This window comes from Melanerpes formicivorus, unplaced genomic scaffold, assembly GCF_026170545.1.
Source record: "Melanerpes formicivorus ecotype bairdi unplaced genomic scaffold, bMelFor1.0.p_v2 SCAF_1, whole genome shotgun sequence".
NCBI classification, from domain to species: domain Eukaryota; kingdom Metazoa; phylum Chordata; class Aves; order Piciformes; family Picidae; genus Melanerpes; species Melanerpes formicivorus.
The window spans coordinates 56633802-56656893 of record NW_027142353.1 but is presented as its reverse complement, the minus strand read 5'-3'; the positions used below and the strand labels follow the sequence as shown (position 1 = coordinate 56656893).

The window sequence follows — 23092 nt, the reverse complement described above, 5'->3', positions numbered from 1 at the left end:
GCATTTACCACCTAATGATTTTGTGTGCTTAAGAAATTTCAGCAAAAAAATATTTCTTGTCAAGCATTTCCTCCTCAATTCGTAGCTATGAACCTGGATGGGAACTGATGCTCCAGCATCACTCCCCAGAGTGCTTTTCCCCTACAGAAAGTCACTCCCTCATGGCAGGGCCCTGTGATGGCAGCAACCCCCACACCAACACATGAACTACAGGAGTGTTCATATTACTTCCTGTCCACCTGCTCCCATTGGCTTCCAGAAATTAACCTACTAGAGCAGTGGTTTCTAAAGACTTATTATTACATATCACACTGCAACACAGGAGTTCAGATTTTCCTCATTAAAATATTTTATTCACCATCAAATAATAAAGGTAAAGGCAAATATTTGATGACATAATCAAGTTTTAAGATACCTCAGAGTAAACAGAAGCAATGTAAGCTAAATTAGTTATGACAGTGTTAATATGCTCATAGAAAACAGGCCTAATCCTGAAAGTATTTTGAACATGCTATGGCCTTGTCTGAAATACAAAAACATATATAAAATAAGGAACATAGCCCCCACAATTAATTTACTATTGCTTAATAAGGCATCAAGAGTGAGGACTGATTTCCTCAACCTCAGATGTCTAAATGCAGGTTTAGAGCCAGTCACTGTGGCAATAAAAAACAATAGAAGGAATTGACACTTTCAGGTCTATCACTGGGATAAAATAAATTTGAGCTTACAATTTGTCCTCCTTCTCCACTGATTATAAAGGTGCACAGGACAACCTCTGAATCATGCCTTCTGTCTCATTTTTCACATCCAGAAATGTGTTCTTGGACCACAGCTTGTGTCAAGCGGTACCATTTATCTTAGGTCTCTTTTACGGTGATATAAGCAGAAAGACGTGGCATTGGGATGTTCACACAGACATTTCTGCTGTTCGGGTCAAAGTGGCAACTAATTAAGTTTCAGCAACCCATTTCTGTGCTGCACCATCTGTAAAAATCAAGAGCACTAGCAAAATGGCAGCCTAAAACTTCTGCATCCCTGCTGTGACTGAAGTTATGCGAGCATTTAGCACAAACTCAGAAATGCCTAACTCAGGCAGCGTGGGTGTAAAGCACTCGTTCAAGTTATTCTGCTTAACAGTAATGCCCCAGCCAAGATCAAAGCCCAACCACTTTACAGGGTTCCCATGTTCATAGTAACACCCTACCTGCTGTGGATTGGACATGCCACAGCAGAAACTGAGGATATTACTACTTCCAGGCACACACTGCATCCTTGTATATGGAAGAGGAGTTCTATTTCCTGTAGGAAGGGCAGCAGCAACGCACAAATACTGTATCTAAGCCACTGCAGCCTGTCCTTCTAGTGGAGCAAAACAGCAGATACTTGAGGTCCCTACAGCTGTAACATTCAGTACAGCTGAATCCTAAAGAAGCAGTCCTTGCTTCAGATAATGTAAAAAACAGACATGGAAACAGAGAGGTGAGCTGACTTCCTAAGATCACTCAGCCACAAAATGGCCTGGGAGAAAGTCCAGACTGATCTACTACCTTACTGTCTCCCAAATTAACTATTAAATCAAACCTCGTTATTTCTCATAGACAAGTCTTAAAACAAGGGACATATTTATGCAGCAATGCCAACAGCAAGCATCAAACACTCAAGCTTGGGGCAAAGCCACTGGGTATGAAGTGCATGGTCTTAAAGACCAAATAGGTCTCTGGTAGGTCTTACATAACCAGGAGTAGAGAATACGCAGGGAATTCTGCTCTATTTACTCATCATACAGGTACAGAAGTGCCAAAGGGAGGGAAAGGAGTATCTGAAGGGGGCCTACAAGAAGGCTGATATCCTAAGAAGTCCCTTCTTAGGATATCAGGTAGTGATAGGACTAGGGGGAATGGAATGAAGCTGGAGGTGGGAAGATTCAGGCTGGACTTGAGAAGGAAGTTCTTCACCATGAGAGTGTGAAGCCCTGGAATGGGTTGTCCAGGGAGGTGGTTGAGGCCCCATCCCTGGAGGTGTTTAAGAGCAGGCTGGATGAGGCTCTGGCCAGCCTGCTCTAGTGTGGGGTGTCCCTGCCCATGGCAGGGGGGTTGGAACTAGATGATCCTTGTGGTCCCTTCCAACCCTGACTGATACCATGATTCTATGAATTCTCTCCCCTACATTGTGGAAGAATTACAGATAAAATTTGAAGTGACCCTTACAGCTGCTGAGGTCTCAGCTTGCTGGCCAGTGAATCTACTCTTTGCTCAACACGACCTTCTCCTGTCTATGGTCAGTGCTTTACAAATTAACCTTGCTGCCACAGTGATTGGTGGGTGAGGGCTTATTTTCTCCAGTGACAAACAGCTGATATTTGCCTATTTCAGATCCCTGCATAAGCAAATATTGTTCAAGCACTGAATTCCTAAGCAAGCTGAAAAAATGCCTTATTTAAACCATGATTGTGTTCCAGCATTGCACAATATTTGTATTACTAAAGCTGCCTGCTGCATACACATCTAATGCATGTATATAGTCATTTAATAAATTTTAACTGAGCTTTTTAACAACAGTTTCCAGTTAATTCATTAATTATGTCATGACAAATTTGGACCAAATGTTTCATTAGTCTCTACTGCTGTGCATATCATTGGGTGCACATTCAGACTCCCCTTCTGCATGATCATGTTTCCACTTTTTTTGCAGATCAGCTCTTCATTTGGTCTCTCCTGTTAGATGAGGTGCACCTCAGTCAGATTTCATTTGCTTTTTCAGTTTGGCAAGACCAGTGAGATACTCATCTCTCCGTTTTCTCCTGGCATCCAGGACTTTGGGAACAGCTGGAATTTTTTCAGACATTGCCTGGAACATAAAATTTAAGGTGATTAAATCTCATGCTCTGAGTAAAAAGTTTTTCACTAGCACTGTTGCCCTGCTTTCCCTTTTGTCAGACCAAGTAACCATCCACACAAACTAATTTATTCCATCACAAGCAATAGACCACTAATTCTTTACATACATTAATGCAAATGAGCTAAGCTGCATGAGAAGAAAGTGCTTGGAGAAGGCTGGCCTGAATGTGGCAATGAAGATGTCTACAGACACATCAAAGCATCAGCCTCTATTCCTGGTTTGCCTGTGAGTCTCTTTGATAATAATCTTTCATTAAGTAGGAAGGTGGCAACCTGGCCATTTATGTGGCTGAAAGTGTGCTCTAAACCAAATTCCTCTCTGTGTGTCTGTTTAAAACTGTGATCTCTGTCCTGGATCTTAATAAAGGTAATGAGGGATTTATTAAAAACATTTTGCCTTAGGAGTGCCAGGTATAATCAAAATGCCAGGGGGAGACACATAGCAAACCCAGAATCATGATTTTTTGTTGCTTACTAGAACAATATACAGAGGAGAGAATCTACAGTACTGTTTGAGGATGCAAAGGCAGAAGGCTGGACAATTTAGTGTGGAAAAAGGATATTTAAAACAAAGTAGGGGAAAAAAATTAATACTTGTGAATCCACAAAGTTCTCTTAGATGTGCCAGTTAAATGTATCACTGAAAGGAGAACAAGAGCTCTGGCCAGAGGCTGAAACAGAGCTGTTTTGAGAGTGCAGGTAGAGATCACCAGATCACCTTTGGCAAACTGGCACCTGAATTCTTAGGTTTAAGAGGCAAGTGTTGAGAAACAAGGTAAAACCCAGATCTGCTACCAATAAATGACAAAAAATTAGGGGGGGCAAGGGGCAGAGGAGTAAGATAAGCAATGTTTAATGCTTTATTCTTGAGAGGATTCTTACAAGCTCATCTTTGGCATTGAGACTTAAGATAATGAAGAGGCACAGAAACAGATGCTGAAGTGGGATCCAGCTTTCTATCATGAAACCCAAACTGCTTTACATCAAGAAAAAGCTTCTAATGTGAATAATTCCACAATCATTATTGATGATGATTATTACAAAGAGTCATTGTTGCTTAATCATAGAAGAATCTCTTTCCTTTTTAACACAGCTGATGTTGAAATTGCACTAACATAAATAGGAACAAAAATGTTATCATCCAGACAGGCTGTCTCCATACTTGGCATTAATCTCTGACAGCTGATCAGGAATGATTCAAAACATGCATGTGTTCTTCAGTGAAGCATCAAAAAGCTTCAGTTAACTCCTATGGTCATACAAAGTAGTCCATACAGTGAATATGAACAAATTGTGGGCTTAGAAATGTTAACAGGAAAACTAGGTCCCAATCCAGCGTAGCACTCAAACACATCTTCAAACATGGCAGTAACCTTACTGGACTGCTCACATGCTTAACTTCAACCAAGTATTTGCACACATTACAGACTGGAGCTCTAGTTTGTAAAGTATACAAGAGTAGGAAAAAGAACACCCAGGGAAAAAAAAACCAACAGGAAGATGTAACTGACAGGAATGCTTCCATCTTTTTGGATGGAAGCAACAGGAATGCAGGAAGATGGAGTAGGAGGAAGACACAGGGAGAAAGGCAAGTAAGAAAGGAAACTTGGAGCTGTGCATATTTTGGTAGAAAACACAGGACAGAAGGGGCAAGAAACAGTGTGGAGAATTTAATGTCAATAACCCATAGTTGTTAGTAGTAATAATGGCCTAGTAATAATGTTACTCTGCTGCTAGATCACTTTCCCTTGACGCATGTCAAAGTGCTAGGAGAAGGGCACTGATCTTCTCATTTAAAGTACACATCCACACAAGAACTACTGACTACAGGTACCTCTAACAGTAAACCGAAATGGCACAGATGTTACAATAAAATCTAACATCCTTTGCTCTGAATGTCACTGCATTTACCAAGTCCATATTTACCTGATTGATTTTCTGCTGAATGTCACCTGAAAATTCTGGGACTGGTCCAAAGGTGTTCAGAACAAGCTTCATTCCTTCACGGTACTTTTCGCAATAATCTGAAATACCTAAAAGTCAGGGTGAAAAATCACATTCAAACAGAAATTCACATTCAAGTTCAGTAAGGCTGCTTGTGCTTAAGCACTGTCTTAAATCAGAGTTAAAACAAAACTCAACCAACCAGCGTGCCCTTATGCTTAAGACAAACTAATTGTCATCAAAGAAAAATACTTTGGCAGGGAGGCTAGACTAGATGATCTCCAGAGGTCCCTTCCAACCCCTGTGATTCTGTGATTCTACCTACCACATTTCCATCAAGGTTCATGGAAAGATGATTTAGGACACATCTTCCTTGCCAAACAAATTAATGTTACTCACAAAAAGGCAATGATGTGTGAGGGGTGTAGCACACAACCATGGCTATACTCATGCTCTGTTACTTGAGACCAGAAAGCTTCTCTGAGCAGTGCCCACGAGGAGACTGTTCCCACCTCTCCTTTCCATATTCTATAGAAAGGAGTTTGGTATGTAGAATAGAATAGAAGTTTGGTATATAGAATAGAATAGAATCAACCAGGTTGGAAGAGACCTTCAAGATCATCGCATCCAACCCATCAACCAATCCAAACCGCCTAAACAACTAACCCATGGCACCAAGCACCCCACCAAGTCTCCTCCTGAACACACCCAATGACAATGGAGACTCCACCACCTCCCCAGGCAGCCTATTCCAATGGCAAATCACTCTCTCTGTATAGAACTTCTTACTAACATCCAGCCTAAACCTTCCCTGGCACAGCCTGAGACTGTGTCCTCTTATTCTGGTACTGGCTGCCTGGGAGAAGAGACCAACCTCTGCCTGTCTACAATCTCCCTTCAGGTAGTTGTAGAGAGCAAGAAGGTCACCCCTGAGTCTCCTCTTCTCCAGGCTAAGCAACCCCAGCTCCCTCAGTCTCTCCTCATAGGGCTTGTGTTACAAACCCCTCATCAACTTCGTTGCCCTTCTCTGGACATGTTCCAGCAAGTCAACATCCTTCCTAAACTGAGGGGCCCAGAACTGGACACAGTACTCGAGGTGTGGCCTAACCAGTGCAGTGTACAGGGGCAGAATGACCTCCCTGCTCCTGCTGGCCACACTGTTCCTGATGCAGGCCAGGATGCCATTGGCCCTCTTGGCCACCTGGGCACACTGCAGGCTCATGTTCATCCTACCATCAACCAGTAAATATGTAGATATGTCACACCAGTTGAAGCATTCCTGTTGTTACTTTTATTTATTGACTGAGAGTGTATCAAGAGCAACACGGCTCACATGGATGGTCAAAGGCATGGAGACCCAGGTGACCTCCAGTGAATGAGGAAGAGATGGATCTTGCAGACCAACATCTTGTATTGCAGCTGGGCTTAGCAACAAGGATTTGGCTTTTACGACCACAGGACTCTCTTTGATGGTTGAGCACTGCAAAAGGGAGTCAGGATCCACCAAAGTGGAGAAAAAGTATCCTTGCCAAAAACCTGGCCAGCATGGTGACAAATGCTTCAGATCAGGAACATTGGAGAAGTGAGATTACAACCAGTATTCAAGTGAGGAAGAGGTATATGGGTGTGGAAAAAAAGGAGTGCAGGGTAACAAGTACAAGAGAAACCCCAAGGAAGTATGAAAAAACCAGGAGTCCACCTCTAGTGTCCATGCACAAATGCATACAGCCTAGGAAACAGTCAGAGGAAATAAGAGCTCCATGTGTGATCATACAACTACGTTACTGGAGAAACTGAGGTGGCGAGATGGCTCACACAACTGGAGTGCTGCAGTGGGCAGACCCACACTTCAGTTTCCCAAGGGAAAACAAGAAGGGGGTATGCTATCTCAGTAAAGGAGCAGCTCAGAGATAGGGGTCTGTGGCCAGCAAAGGACAGCATCCTCCAAAGACAAGAAGAGTTCATCCTGGTGTTTAGGAAGGCAAGTAAATATATCAAGAGATTGGCTTGTATGAGCCCCGGTGCAAATAAGGCAGCACACAGGAGGTGGAAGCAGGGACAAATGGGGAATTTAAAACTCGCTTAGGTATGCAGGGATGCTGTCACAGTCAAAAGTCAGTTCCATTTGAGACTTGCAAGGATGTCAAGGGCAGTGAGGACTTTACTGTTGTGTTAGGAATAGAAGGCTGAGCAAGGAAAAGTTGGACCTGTTGCTGAATGGATGGGTGACTTAAGTGACAGGAGGAACAGGTAAAGCAGAGTTACTAATTGCCTTTTGATTTTTTTCTTTCTTCATTGTCAAGGTCTCCTATATAGGCCTCTGTGCTTAGAAGTAGGGTTCAAGGAGGATAAGAGTTATTAGCTGTAGATGATAATCGAGTCTCAGCCCCACCTGAGACCATGGGATGATACAGACTGTATCCAAGGATAGAATCATAGAATCAATAAGGTTGGAAGAGACCTCAAGGATCATCAAGTCCAACCTGTCACCCAACACCTCATGACTACTAAACCATGGCACCAAGTGCCATGTCCAATCCCCTCCTGAACACCTCCAGGGATGGTGACTGCACCACCTCCCTGGGCAGCACATTCCAATGGCTAACAACTCTCTCAGTGAAGAACTTTCTCCTCACCTCAAGCCTAAACTTCCCCTGGTGCAGCTCAAGACTGTGTCCACTTGTTCTGGTGCTGATTGCCTGGGAGAAGAGACCAACCCTCTCCTGGCTTCAGGTAGTTGTAGAGGGCAATGAGGTCACCCCTGAGCCTCCTCTTCTCCAGGCTAAACAACTCCAGCTCCCTCAGCCTCTCCTCATAGGGCTTGTGCTCGAGGCCTCTCACCAGGCTTGTAAATGGCCCATGCCCTTGCAAGGTTGCTTTATGGTATGTTTAAAATCATGCCAATCAATGCATCAGTGTCATCATTTGAGATCCCCAGGGGACTCAAAGTAAATATTGCAACCCTCATCAGAAAATGTTAAAAACCCCCAGTCTGAGGTACTACAGGGCAATCAGTCTCACTTCTCTCCCTGAGAAAATCAAGGAACAAGTCCTCATGAAACAGATTTCTGGGTACAGGAGTAAGAAGAAAGAGTGACGGTCAGCATGTAGTCACCAATGGGCATACCATGGTGTAACTCATGTCTGATTGACCATGTTGCCTTCTGGGATAAAATCATGGGATCTGTGGAAAACAGGAAAGCAGTGGATAGAATTCACCTCAACTTCAGACACTGTCTCCTGTGATACTCTTGTATCTTGAGGTCTGCATGCTTGGACAAATAGATGGATGAAAATGGGTTGGATAACTCAGGCTCAGAGGTAGTGATTAATGGGCTGTACTCTACCTGAAGGCCAGTAGACATGGCATACTGCAAGAATCTATCCTGAGACTTGTACTCCTCATCAAGTTTGTGAATGCTACCAAATTGGGCAGGGGTAGGAGGCAAAGTGTAATGGACCAGCTGATATACTGAAGTACAAGGCTGCCCTTAGGCTGGAGAAATGAGCCAATATCAAACCTTAAAAATGGCAATGAGTGATGAACACAAAATCCAGCACCTCAGAAGGATTTGCTCCTTGCAACAACACAGGCTTGTGAGCTCCAAGAACTAGTCACGCTAGGCAGCAAGCTTAATGTGAACCAACAGTGTGCCTTGGCAGCAAAAACAGCCAACAGCATCCTGAGTTGTGTTAACAGCACAGCCAGTAGATTGAAGGGGGAGATTACTTCCTTTTACTCAGTACTCATTAGACTACATCCAGAATACTGCAGTCATTTGGATATCCCTCAATACAAGAAACATTGACAAACTGAAGCAGCTTCAGCAGAGGCCACCAAAATGGTGGGGGCTGGAGCACTTGCCCTGTGGGGAGAGGTGGGGGTAGCTGCTTGTTCAAGCTGAAGCAGAGGTGGCTTGGGGGGACCTAACAGCAGCGCCCCAGTGTCTGCTGCCATTGAACAGACAGAACTCAGCTCTTTACAGTTGTTTAAAGGCAGATGACCAACAGAAAATAGGAGTTTTAAAGACTGGCTGAAACCCTGAGCAGCTTGGTCTGGCCTCAGAGCTGACCCTCTTATGAACATCTTAAAAAGCATGTGGTAATAAAGGGTAAAATGGCAGTCAAACAGACCTTGGCTGACACAGGGAAAGGTCCAGCTTCCACCAGCTCCAGCAGGAATGTCAGAAAAAAAATTACTATTGAGGTACTAAACTGAAATGATCAATGCACCAAAAAGAAAAACTGGACATTTAGCCAGACAAATACATTAAGGAGACTTTAGTGCTATTAACCACCACATAAAGAAGAAAGGGTAAGGCAGCCTTTCCCACTGCACATCAATGAGCTGCACCACAACAGTAAATGAGCAATGCTTGTCTGGCAGTAAGCAAGCCAAGGTGACTAAGAGTAGCATCATGCTGATGAACACCCTAGATGTGAGAGGGGAAATTCTGGATATCCACTAAAACCTTGTGGAGCTTCCCTTTTCTGAGAGCCATAGAGGCTGAAGAAACTGCATCCTTAACTCTCTTTTTGTCAGGTAATTATCAAAGCAAAGAGAAGAAAACTTAAGAAGACAAAGGCAAGCAGTTATAGTCACCAACTCCTTCACAGAGACTCAGGAGATTGTACAGACTAAGGAGCACAAACTGAACTGCTCACGGTACTATCCAACCACACAATGCAGGAAATGTAAGTGAGGTGGCCTGACTACCATACAAAAGAATGCAGCTTAGGTCAAGAGTCATTAAGCAGTCTCTTTTCTGAACAGCCTGTAGACAGTTCCCTGGAATGCAATATCGTGTGATATCAATACCATAGAAGTCACACCTGTCTAAACCTAAATGCTTGAGGTTGAAAGGTAGATGAAGGAAAGGAAACCTTTGATTACTATGAATCACAAACTACAACACTTATACTGCTCAACATGCCTGAAATCACTGAAGTACAGGCTTCCCAAAAGGCCTCTGAGGTCAATAAAAGTACAAAGAACACTCACGACCAAAGACAAAAGCCCTTTTGAGGGACAGACACTCAAGAAAGTATCAGATGTCCTTTAAGAAATGAACACTGATAACACATCAGAAATTAACGCATCAGATAAACAACTGAGATAAGAGAATTGGAGAACACATACACACTGCATGAGAGCAACATGGATAGATTTAAGAGTGTTCAACTCTCTTAAAAAAAGGGGAAAAAACACATTCTCCAGTATCAGAAGGAAGAAGGCTCTGAGAAAAACAGCAGCTCCTGCAACCTGGTCTATTCTATTCTATTCTATTCCATTCCATTCCATTCCAACCTGTATTTGGTGCCAAGAGTGTGCCAATAACCATTTAGTCATCCCGTTTACTTGTGCTATCTACTCATGGAGTGTATGTGTTCCTAGAACTCATCCTGCCACGTTCTGGCCTTCAACAAAAAAGGGTTGGTGATATACATTGGTCATATATCTATGCTGATGCTCTAAATATATGGTCATTTTCTATTTTGCTCAATTTTCTCAATTGACACACAGCCAGAAACCTCCAAATTGCCTAATAGGCTCCAAGATATCACTGGCAGGAAATGAGATTCAGGAAGAGACACATTACTGTGGGATGTGGAATTGCTTGTAACTTGATTCTCTCTCGTCACTGAGGGAATAAGCAGAGACCACCCTCCTTCATAAACACTCTGTAAAGGACCACTGGTCATCAGGGTTTATTGACCATACCCTACCATTAGCACAAGTGCTTGCCTGTTACATCTTAACAGCTGGGTTCACAGACTTTGGCACCTGAAGCAAACCCAGATCAACCTATAGGGCATATGCTATCCACATGAGCAATCTTGGGAACCCAAGTCAGCTCTGGATGAGACATATGCACCAACCACAAGATAATTACATTTACATTTCGCCTTGCTCATGTGAGCCTTTTTCTCTTAACAGTGAGGAGTAAAAGGGTTTCCCCTACATCATGCAGTGCAGAAGGAGAAATGACTGAGGCTGAAGGGTGCAGAACTACGTGGACTTGGGTACGCCTGGATAAGTCACAACTGCTGGCAGCAGCTGTTGCCACATGGGCAATCACAAAATCAAAAATGGCACTTCAGCCAAATATGGCATCTTAAGCAAATCTACATGAGCAGTTGACAGTAGAAAGAATGGTATACAGAGCAGTGTCAGTACCAGCTATCCTGGTGTTTATCCAGCTGACACAGGTCAATGACACCTAAACCAGTGACAAATAGTTTGGGTTTGGTACTTTTCCAAAAGTCAAGACAAACCTCTCAACCTACAGGTAAGCTTGTGTAGTAATACCACAGAGCTGAGTAGTTTTGACTCTGGTACAGTCAAGAGAAGGTAGAAGAGAAGACTGTGTGCCAGAAATGAGCCTCAATCTAAAGAGATAACATTAGTATCTTGGGAAAGCTGAATGTTTGAATGTGACTGATCCGTTTACTTGGTTAATGTGAACTCCTGAGCTGGAGATGATCTCTGAAACTCATTCAGCCAGCTAAGTCCTGCAAATTGAGGTCCTACTGGCTGCTCATCTACAGCTTGAATGAATCAGAACAATTATCTGGGTGGGTGTAGCTCACCAATGCAACAGAAATATGTCAAATGCAGGTTGGGTAATACAATTTACTCATTGCATGCAACATATGAATGAAAAGTCTTATGCAAAGTCAGCAAAATAGTAGGTAAAAAACCAAAGGTCTAGAGCAGCAGCATTAGTGTACTCATCTCCATATCAAGGCTGAAACAGCAACATGCAAGGATGTAGCTTGCACGTCTAGCAGGAGGCTGCTGCAAAATCTTTTGAGTCTCAATTGAATGAAAGACACCAAAAGCCATAATGTACACATGAAGGAAAAGGAAAAGGAAAAGGAAAAGGAAAAGGAAAAGGAAAAGGAAAAGGAAAAGGAAAAGGAAAAGGAAAAGGAAAAGGAAAAGGAAAAGGAAAAGGGAAAAAGGAAAAGGACATAACATTCAAAATAACTAACTCAAGATAGCACCCTTGGTGTGAAATGTCAGTGCAATCTTTAATTTGGTTTAAGTAACCAACCCTGCCCTGCTAGCTTCAAAAACACACTTGAGCAATGGGGAATATGACTGAAAAAATCACTTTGCTTTCCACCTGCAAACTCAAAACTGGTAAATATTTGACTTCAAGAGTTTAGACTTAGGAGCTCTCTGGTTCGCAGCTCAGGGATATTTGAAAAGTAGATAGATGAAAAGACCACTTGACTGGAGAATGGGGACAAGAATATGGAAAACAAGTATGATAGAGTCCCTTTGGCTTTAATCCTTGCTGATACTGCCTGTAGACCATCTTAAGCTGGAAGAATTAGCATCTGTAAACAATGTGAGAGTTGGAGAAATAGGAAGAAGGATGGCAAATGGGGTTGTTAATCACTATGACTCCTTGAGTGTAGTTCTGTGCCCATGCTGTGCCCCACTATCTCCAGCTGGAAATGAAGAATGACACAATATGCATCCAGGAGAGTGAATGAGTGGAATCAATTTGCAGCACAGGAATGATGATAGCTTCATCTTACTTTTACGTGGGTTGGGGGCTCCCTGCCTAAACCTCCATTTCCCTTGTATGCTCACCTCATCTATGTCAGAAGCAAGGTGCTGTGGGAGAAAGCAGATGTTGCAGCAGGCACCTCAGAACCAGGAACACAGAACAGAAAGGCAGGAGCTCCCTGAATCTTCCTTTTACTATGTGTCTGCAGCTGTGGTGATCAGTGGAAGAAGGGGGATGAGCAATAAAATGTTTTAAGGGAGTCATATATACAGGATTATAAAGATGAAAAGCAGAATACTCTCTTCCTTCAAAGTCCCAATCCCACACAGCATTTCTGACTTGCACAGTATAGTTACAGGAACATGTTATGACAAGCTAGATGAGAGCACTGATTCAAGGTTCCTCAGCTGCCCCTATGTATCTAGGAAATGCAATGTTCTTTACCCCCCCAACAAATGAAGAACAAACTGCTACTCATTTAGCTTCAATGCGAGTCCAAGCAGCTTCCAAAATACCTACTGAACTGTCCCATAAGAATTTGCTCATATAACTGCACTTGAGGTTTGCAGGCCTTACCTGAAGGATACCTGCAAGCACTTGGTGTGGTGCAAACATGCAACAATGAAATGCTTCTAGTTGCAACATCAAAAGGAACAGGGCTCTGATAAAGGAAAAGGAACTCAGGACAGACATCTAACTTAGAAGCATGCATAAAACACTGCCCTGAGCATTATAGAATATCAGGGGTTGGAAAGGACCTTGAAAGAACATTGAATCCAACCTCCCTGCCAGAGCAGGATCACCTGGAGTAGGTCACACAGGAACACATCCAGGCAGGTTTTGAATGGCTCCAGAGGACTCCACAACCTCTCTGGGCAGCCTGTTCCAGGGTTCTGTCACCCTCACAGTGAAAATGTTTTTCCTTATGTTTATGGGGAACCTCCTATGCTCCAGCCTGCCCTTTTGCCCCTTGCTCCATCATTGGACATCTCTGAGAAGAGCCTGGCTCCATACTCCTGACACTTGTAAGTTACATATTTATAACCCCCCCCCTCAGTATCCTCTTCTCCAAGCTAAAGAGGCCCAGCTCCCTCAGCCTTTCCTCATATGGGTGATGGTTCTACTCCCTTAAGCACAAGTGAAGTTCATAAATGTAAAGGTGCTTGGAGTAGTAGGGGAAAAAAAAAAGGAAAACAAGACAGTATAAAATGGGGCATGTTCATGAATTACAGCATGTAAGCAATTTCAAGTATCACTGCTTCTTGTACACAAAGTTTCATGTCTTTCTCTTCATAAGAAAGACAACTCATGAAGGCTGAAGGATGCAAGCAAGCACTCTTGGTAAACCAGTCAGGCAAGGGCACTTGCCACATAGGCACTGAGATATTTGTGAGAGAAAACAAGGGACAGGAGCAAGTGTTACTGGCAAGGACAGGGAACACACCAAAGATGGAGAGTGCCTCACTTGATGACCTTGAACCTGATGAGCAGAAATAAGATACTGTAATGACTCAAAGGATGGTCAAGCCACTGATGTAACAGCATCAACAATTTGAAAAGATTGGGTGGGGTTAATTTTAGCTGGTAAAAATCTGAGAGGAGGGTGAATTTGGTAAGACTGAAGAGGAGTACAGATGAGAAAAGAAGGGGCCATGTTTCAGGAACATCATGGAGGAATCTGTCATGGTTATGTTCAGGGAGAGAAAGAATATTCCCAAGCTTTTTGTTTTGCTAATAGAGGGATTACATTTCTAGACATTACAGCTCCAAGGAAAACTTTATAAATGCAATCCTATCTTCAACAAGGGTGTGTCTGAACACAGATGCATGCTCTTTGTTAGGCTGTGAGTTTAAAGGATGCTCGTTACTCTACATTAATTTTCCTATGATTGCACTTAGGCTGTAGTTGCATGAATACATTATAGTTTCATAGTTTCATTCAGGGTTGGAAGGGACCACAAGGATCATCTAGTTCCAACCCTCCTGCCATGGGCAGGGACACCCCACACTAGATCAGGCTGGCCACAGCCTCAGCCAGCCTGCTCTTAAACACCCCCAGGGACGGGGCCTCAACCACCTCCCTGGACAACCCATTCCAGGGTTTCACCACACTCATGGTGAAGAACCTCCTCCTCACATCCAGCCTGAATCTCCCCACCTCCAGCTTCATTCCATTCCCCCTAGTCCTATCACTACCTGAGATCCTGAGAAGTTCTTCCCCAGCCTTCCTGTAGGCCCCCTTCAGGTACTGGAAGGCCACAGTTAGGTCACCTCAGAGCCTTCTCTTCTGCAGACTGAACAGCCCCAACTCCTTCAGTCTGTCCTCATAGGAGAGGTGCTCCAGCCCTCTGATCATCCTCGTGGCCCTTCTCTGGACACGTTCTAGCACCTCCACATCCCTCTTGTAATAGGGGCTCCAGAACTGGACACAGTACTCCAGGTGGGGTCTCACCAGGGCTGAGTAGAGGGGGAGGATCACCTCCCTCGACCTGCTGGCCACACTTCTCCTGATGCAGCCCAGGATCTAATTGGCTTTGTGGGCTGCAAGTGCACACTGAGAGCTCATGTTGAGCTTTTCGTCCACCAGCACCCCCAAGTCTCTCTCCTCAGGGCTACTTTCCAGCCAGTCACTGCCCAGCCTGGATTTGTGCCTGGGATTGCCTCGACCCAGATGCAGGACCCTGCACTTGCTCTTATTGAACTTCATGAGGTTGGCTTGTGCCCACCTCTCCAGCCTGTCAAGGTCCCTCTGGATGGCCTCCCTTCCCTCCAGCATGTCTGCTGCACCACACAGCTTGGTGTCATCAGCAAACTTGCTGAGGGTGCACTCAATGCCACTGTCCATGTCCCCCACAAAGATGTTGAACAAGACAGGTCCCAGGACTGATCCCTGAGGGACTCCGCTTGTCACTGGCCTCCACTGGGACAACCACCCTAAGAGTAGTAGCACCCAAAAAAGTTTTATTCTCACTGTCCCTGGTTACCATCTCAACAGTGATACACTAATGTTTGCACAGGACTACTGTGAGCTGGATCAAGGAATTAAACTGAGTTAATATGAAACAGTTTTGTCAGATCAGTTTCAAATATGGAATGAATTTGTCAGTCTGAGCCATTTGGTGACTATGTACATTCATTAGCACAGGGAGAAGGATGCATAAAAATCTTTTCTTCTGGACACATCTATAATGACCTGAATAACAAAGCATTAAGAATCCCTGTGCAAAGTCATGTGCTCCTTTCAGAAGGTGGAGGGAACCACTTTACATGTGAGCCCACAGAAGAAAACTGGTGCATAGTAGCCAGGGTGCAGAAAAATTCACCCTTTGCTTACTGCACACAGACTTTTTCATCAAGAGAAACCCTATGGGTGTGTGCAGGCAACAAGCACTTGTACAAGGACTATTAACTGCTTTGGCCTATTAGGAAGTGAATTGAATTCACTGTTTTACTGTGGCTGGATCATCTTCAGTTAATTCATAGATAGCCAGGTAGCTACACAGGAGGGATATTGTGTCTGCTAACATAATCCCACAATAAGTAATTGGGTAAAATGACTCTAGTTAAATCTATTGATGTTCCTTGTAAAAGGCTTAACAGCCTTTGCTGTGACACTGCCATGAGAAATCATAAGATGACAGACTCAAAAGACAGAGCTTACTGAAACTGAAATCAACATTCATTTTATTTATTGAAACCAACAACCAACATTATAATATTATACAATTTGGCTGTGCCCCCCACCCTGCCCCAAGGTTTCCTTCCTGTCTGCTGCAATTTAGTCCTCAAATTGTTGTTGCTGCTTCTGCTCCATTTAGTGACTTGATGCTGTCATTTTATTTCATGTTCAAGGCTGTTGGCTGGCTGCCATATATTCAAAATTCCTAATATTTATGCATGAATTCACAGGTTATCCAAAGCTGCCTGGGTAATAGCTTTTGATAGGCTCATTTATGAATATGGGGGAAAGGATGGCACAATTAAAATGGAGGAAACCCAGCATTAGCACATGGCAAGTTCATGGGAGGATCTTGATGTATGCATCCCACAAGGAAAAAAGCAACACTGATCTAGGGGGAAAAAATGGCTATAACATATTCTTTACTCAAAACCGAACAAACAAAAATATTGTATCGCCCTTAAAAAATATGTATTTAAGAATCCATTTTTCATCAATAATACTATTTTTCTCTCCCATGCTTCCTGCATCCTCAACATCCTTCTTCACTGTTTAGCAGAGAGTTTAGGATTACAGGTAATTAATATCATAGTATCAGTCAGGGTTGCAAGGGACCACAAGGATCATCTAGTTCCAACCCCCCTGCCATGGGCAGGGACACCCCACACTAGATCAGGCTGGCCAGAGCCTCGTCCAGCCAATATCTTATGGCTGTAAAGAACAGCAGCTGCTGTGAAGCTGCTTGATGTGCTAACACACAGGACAGAGGCAATTTCTTATCTCTCCTTCCATTTCCATCCACTGATAAACAGCAGACACTATTAGTAAAATGCACCAGAATGGGACATCCTAAGCTATCAAGAGGAGGTCCATACTCTTCCATATTATGTGAAGCAATACTGGGCAACCCAAGTGAAGTTGGCATGGGTACGGAACTATGACCATAAGCCATCATGTGTCCTGACATCAGCAACTTTGATTTAAACTCTCTCTGATGAAAACAACAGCCTGAGTCAGCCTGCCAGCACACAAACAGAAGCAGCTCTATACTCAGAGACTCTTGCACCTGGCAAGACTAGGAGTGAAGCAATACTGGAGAAGAGGAGACTCAGAGGTGACCTTATTGCTCTCTACGACTACCTGAAGGGAGGCTGTAGACAGGCAGAGGTTGGTCTCTTCTCCCAGGCAGCCAGTACCAGAACAAGAGGACACAGTCTCAGGCTGCGCCAGGGAAGGTTTAGGCTGGATGTTAGGAAGAAGTTCTATACAGAGACAGTGATTGCCCATCGGAATGGGCTACCCAGGGAGGTGGTGAAGTCACCATCATTGGAGATGTTCAGGAGGAGACTTGATGGGGTGCTTGGTGCCATGGTTTAGTTGATTAGGTGGGTTGGATTGGTTGATAGGTTTGATGTGATGATCTCAAAGGTCTCTTCCAACCTATTCTATTCTACTCTATTCTATTCTATTCTACTCTACTCTACTCTCTCTTTATGATCTGAGTTACTGAACAAGCCAGTAAGGTGCTCTTGTGCAAGTGGTCCAGTCCAAAAGCATACTAAATATCTATTTTAGGATTATTTTATATTAAGAGTATTCTATAATGTTAAAATAACTATAGGTTTATTTAAGGTTTGAATTTCACAAGCCCACCACAAGACTTCCAATTTATCATTCTCTTGGATTGTATTTCATAACTTTTCTTCCTCTGATCTGAAATACTAAATTCCCCCACAGAAAGTAGCATCAGATGTAGAAAGCTGTAAAATCTCTGTCATGAATAAGCAACATGAAATGTGAAATGTCAGACTTTTTTGTAACAATGACTACCTCCTGGTAGGAGGAAGGAAGCTAAGCTGCATCATGACAGAGCATTGAATGCCAGAGGGCACTGCAGGAAGAGCATCAAAACCAACCCAGATGACTTGCATGATTTCATTCACCTCAAGTGCACATCATTTTAGAATTAAGGATTACAAAGCATTCACAAATATGATTTCACCTTGAAAACTAAATTTTTGGGGGGTATTAATAAATATTCCATTTTGGGTTTATGTTTTAGTAGAGGTAGTTCAGCAAATTACTCTGACAGAAGGGTCTATGCATGAATGAGGGTGGTCTTCTGTCAGAGACCCTATCCCTGAAGAAGATGTCATGGCAGTTCAGTGGAGTGGTGGCAGCAGGCCTGGACAAACCTGGCCTGCAAGACTCCAGATAGGTTGATGGTTAATGCTGGTACTACGTCAATCTGTCCTATGTAAAGAACATGTATGATTTATACTGAGCCAGTCTAAACTTTTAAGAAGGTGCCTCTGAGCAGAAGATGGATGTTGTTTACCAAGCAATGCACAAAACCAAATACTTTGTGACATTTAATTTACTAATGATATACAACAGAACTGACATGCTGAACCACTCTGGTGGAGGATCCACAATTCCACGTTCACGTCAGAAGTGCTTAGTCTGCCTTAAGAGACAGAAGTTTCTGGCAAGTAAGTAACTAAAAAGTGGACATAAAATAACACTTCTAATTATGCACTGTATTTTATAATCTTGGTTGCTCATTTTTATTTTATTGTTATATTGTTAGGCATTGCAGCAGTGCCTAAAAGATCTAGTAATGGAGCAAGGCCCTACTATGTCAGGGACTGTACAAAAACAGAAAAAAAAAGATGCAGCCCATAATAATAAAGAGCTAAAAATCTATTTAGTTAATCTTAACTTCTTGAAGTGTTAATGTTTTGTTAAATTCATTGCTGAAACCTTTGTAACTTTGATTCACGGTTTTTATTTCATTTTATGCATTTCACCTTAAGCTGAGAATAGAATAGAATAGAACAGAACAGAACCGAACCAGGTTGGAAAAGACCTTGAAAATCATCAGCTCCAACCTATTACCCAACACCATCTCATCAACTAAACCACAGCACCAAATGCCTCATCCCGTCTCCTCTTAAACACTTCCAGTGATGGTGACTCCACCACTTCCCTGGGCAGTCCATTCCAATGACCAATCTCTCTTTCTGTGAAGAACTTCTTCCTAACATCCAGCCACAACCTCCCCTGGCACAGCTTAAGACTGTGTCCTCTTGTTCTGTTGGTGGTTGCCTGGGAGAAGAGACCAACCCCCACCTGGCTACAACCTCCCTTCAGGTAGCTGTAGACAGCAATAAGGTCTCCCCTGAGCCTCCTCTTCTCCAGGCTAAGCAACCCCAGCTATGTATGTATGTGTACTTTTCAATACATCTAATAATCTGTCTTCATTATGCAAGACAAACATTGAACTGATACTCGACCGCTTTGTTAAGTCAGCTTTTCACACACAGCGTTTTGTGGATAGAACCAATTTTACTTCACTCAGGATCTAAGACAGATTAAAGCAAGAGTTCCCATGAATTTGGGAGGGAAGAAAAACCATTCATCTACAGAAAGTGAGGTTTTGTTGACACTAAATTACCAAACAAACTTTTCCAATGCTTTTTTTTCCTGACATTCACACAATCCTGAACTATGGCTACAGCAATGATTGCAAAGCACTGGGACATATGTTGGGAAAAAAAATGAAGTGCACAGACAGTGTTTCAATGATCCACTGTCATCTTTCATCTGATCATTTACAACACAATAATCAAGGTTCTCTGCCTTCCATCTGACCAAGTTTTAGATAAAGTTTTATTGCAATGATAAGAAAAGGAGAAAAGAGTCACAGTTGCAGCAATCCTAACCTGGTTGATTATATAATAATAATAATAATAAAACAACTAGGTTGGAAGAGACCTTCAAGATCATCACATCCAACCCATCAACCAATCCAACCCACCTAAACAACTAAACCATGGCACCAAGCACCCGATCAAGTCTCCTCCTGAACACCTCCAATGATGGTAACTCCACCACCTCCTCCTCGGGCAGCCCATTCCAATGGGCAATCACTCTCTCTATATAGAACTTCTTCCTAACATCCAGCCTAAACCTCCCCTGGCGCAGCCTGAGACTGTGTCCTCTTATTCTGGTACTGGCTGCCTGGGAGAAGAGACCAACCTCTGCCTGTCTACAACCTCCCTTCAGGTAGTTGTAGAGAGCAATAAGGTCACCCCGAGTCTCCTCCTCTCCAGGCTAAGCAGCCCCAGCTCCCTCAGCCTCACCTCATAGGGCTTGTGTTCCAAACCCCTCACCAACTTCACTGCCCTTCTCTGGACTCGTTCCAGCAAGTCAACATCCTTCCTAAACTGAGGGGTCCAGAACTGGACACAGTACTCAAGGTGCGGCCTAACCAGTGCAGTGTACAGGGGGCGAATGACCTCCCTGCTCCTGCTGGCCATACTGTTCCCGACGCAGGCCAAGATGCCATTGGCCCTCTTGGCTGCCTGGGCACACTGCAGGCTCATGTTCAGCCTACCATCGACCAGTACCCCCAGGTCCCTCTCTGCCTGGCTGCTCTCCAGCCACTCTGACCCCAGCCTGTAGCACTGCCTGGGGTTGTTGTGGCCAATGTGCAGAACCCGGCACTTGGATGTGTTCAATCTCATGCCGTTGGACTCTGCCCATCTGTCCAGCCTGTTGAGGTCCCTCTGCAGAGCCTCTCTACCCTCCAGCAGATCAACTCCTGCCCCCAGCTTGGTGTCGTCAGCAAATTTACTGGTGATGGACTCAATGCCCTCATCCAGATCATCAATAAAGATGTTAAAGAGCATGGGGCCCAGCACTGATCCTTGGGGCACACCACTAGTTTCTGGGGTCTTGTGCAACATAAGCCTTCCCCTTCATAGTCACAGCATTTTAAACTACTTACCTTCTGCATTAAGATGCATGGTTTCCAGAGGTCCAATAAACGCGTACCGCATTCCCAATCCATCAGACATCACAAGGTCTAGATCAGTAGGAGATATTACCCCTTCCTAAGGAGCAACAATAGAACAGCAAAAAAGATTTGTGAATGGTTGGTGTTAATGCAAAATTGCCCACTTTCTGTATACAATTAAAGAAAGCAATAAAAACCAAAGCTAGAAATACCAGTTAGCTTGCAAGCAGAAACACCACTGTTTGCCAGCAACGTCCAGCAATGCAGGGCCTTCCTGTGCTTCAGTATAAACATCATTCACATCTCTAAGATTGCTGTACTTCCTAGCCCAGATACACTTTGATACATTCTGGCATATTCTTAAGGTTATGAGTTAAATGCACTCCTATAGACACTATGTACTATTGTACACACTAGTTTGCCCGACACTACTTACAAAAATTCATGTACTAACACTAAACTGAGCTGCTTGTTAACCAAAACACTTTTTTCTCAGAAGCTGAGAATCAGGAAAACAGAGAGCAAATGTGACACTCCTTACGAGCCCACAACCAAAAGACTGTGTATCAAATCCAAGCACAATACCAGCCCTTTTAAATACAGGTGTTTTGTCTAACTCTTACACCTCCCTTAATACTCTGTTAGTCCTGGATTTTTGGGCAGCCACAACTGGCAGAACGGTGGTTCAGCAGGGGCTACTACTCCAGAGGTTACCTTCAAAAAAAAAAGCTGGGACCAAACACACAGCCAATACAGCTGCCACTCCCTCAAGAAAATTCACTGAACATTCAATCTACCCAGCCTCAACCTGCCCAACTTCTCAAATTCATTGCTAGCCTCACACTTCAGAGCTGGCAGGATACAGAGCATGTAAAATGAAGCATTTCTCCTGTAAAAAGTTGAGCACTGCTATTCCACCCACAAGGTAGCACTTACAAGAAAGCCAACGCCTCCATCAGGTTAGGGCAAGCACAGGGAGGCTTGTAGAAAACATGAGTTATGGTTCATTACTTTAACAGATTTACCTGAGAAGAATATTATTTATCATATGAGGTTGTTTTCCATCTACTGGAAAGATATGAATTAAGACCTGTTATAACTAATTCCATCAGATAAAGCTTGGTTTCAAGAACTTGTCCTCTTAATTCCCAGAGGCATAAAAGCACTTCCTTTTGGTTAAGAAGGTGGAACAGATCTTGAACTGCTTCTAATTTGTCTTCTCACCCTACCTTGAGGTGCTCTTCCCATTCTGTCTTTCTCCACACGACCCTCTGAGCTGCAGAGTACAAGTATGTACACTCATCTGCCTGACCAAAGACATGCTTTCTGTTAAATTTTCCTCTTGCAGAGCCCTGACCAAATGCTTCTTTGTACAACACAGCCATCAGCTAGAGTTACAAGCATGAAGGACAGCTTTCCTGACCTGTTGTAGACATGGACATCTGAGCTAGACATCTAGACTCTTTTCATAATCACTAGGGAGAAAAAAAGAAATCAGCATCCTAAAGGAGGCATCTAGAATACGTAAGATGAGTTGTGTCTTAAAAGAGCCTAATTCTCCTCACTGAAAGATGAACAAGAAGCTTGGATGTCAATGACTACATTGTAGAAATGGCATCTTAGGTGAGCTGAATCCCACCCACAGTGTCTTCCTGCGTCCATCAACTACATCTACTGTTACACTAAAAGAAAGCTATAAGCCAAGAACCAATATAAATTCTACAGCTGGCCACAGACACCAAGTCTCATCATCTCAAGCACAAATAGAGCCTTTTACAAGACTCAACCTCAAGTCTCAATCTGTTAGTAGGTGTTGCCCCTATCAAAAGTAAGCCTGGCTGAATCCCTGTTACAGGCAGCTTTTGAACTCTTTCTTGAAAGGAAACAATAATGCAATTAATAAGATATACCCACCACATACAGAACATGGAGCTCTAGTAACAATGTAATTAGACATAAAATGGCAGGGATAGTGAAACATTATTTTCTTCAACTTGAAGGTAAGGCATAGGCCTTCATCTAGAGGCAATCAGGAAGGTCTGCATAAATACAGGACTAAAAGAAAACCCCAGACAGCATTCAGATAAAGAACCAGTGCCAGTGTTAGTAACACAGGCAACATACGTTCTATGGAAGTTTTTTCCCCTGACATGGCAGCAACAACTTCCCTGAACCACATCAGCAAAGTCAACAAAAGCACTCTGCTGTTGGGAGTGCTTCATCCAAACAATGAGTTGTGCTGGAA

The 23092-nt window shown here is 43.4% G+C and overlaps 1 protein-coding gene across 2 annotated transcripts in view; it reads right to left on the bottom strand.

Annotated features, from left to right (window-relative positions):
* Positions 1 to 325: 325 nt before the first annotated feature.
* Positions 326 to 23092, bottom strand: part of CRYL1 (crystallin lambda 1) — a 68408-nt gene continuing 45641 nt past the window's right edge. For both annotated transcript variants that reach the window (XM_068144280.1, XM_068144289.1), the window contains exons 6-8: positions 20839 to 20944; positions 4827 to 4933; positions 326 to 2850 (exon numbers count right to left, since the gene is read on the bottom strand). In XM_068144280.1, the coding sequence (XP_068000381.1) occupies positions 2737 to 2850; positions 4827 to 4933; positions 20839 to 20944 (327 nt within the window). In that variant the 3' untranslated portion in view covers positions 326 to 2736. The remainder of the gene's footprint in view (positions 2851 to 4826; positions 4934 to 20838; positions 20945 to 23092) is intronic.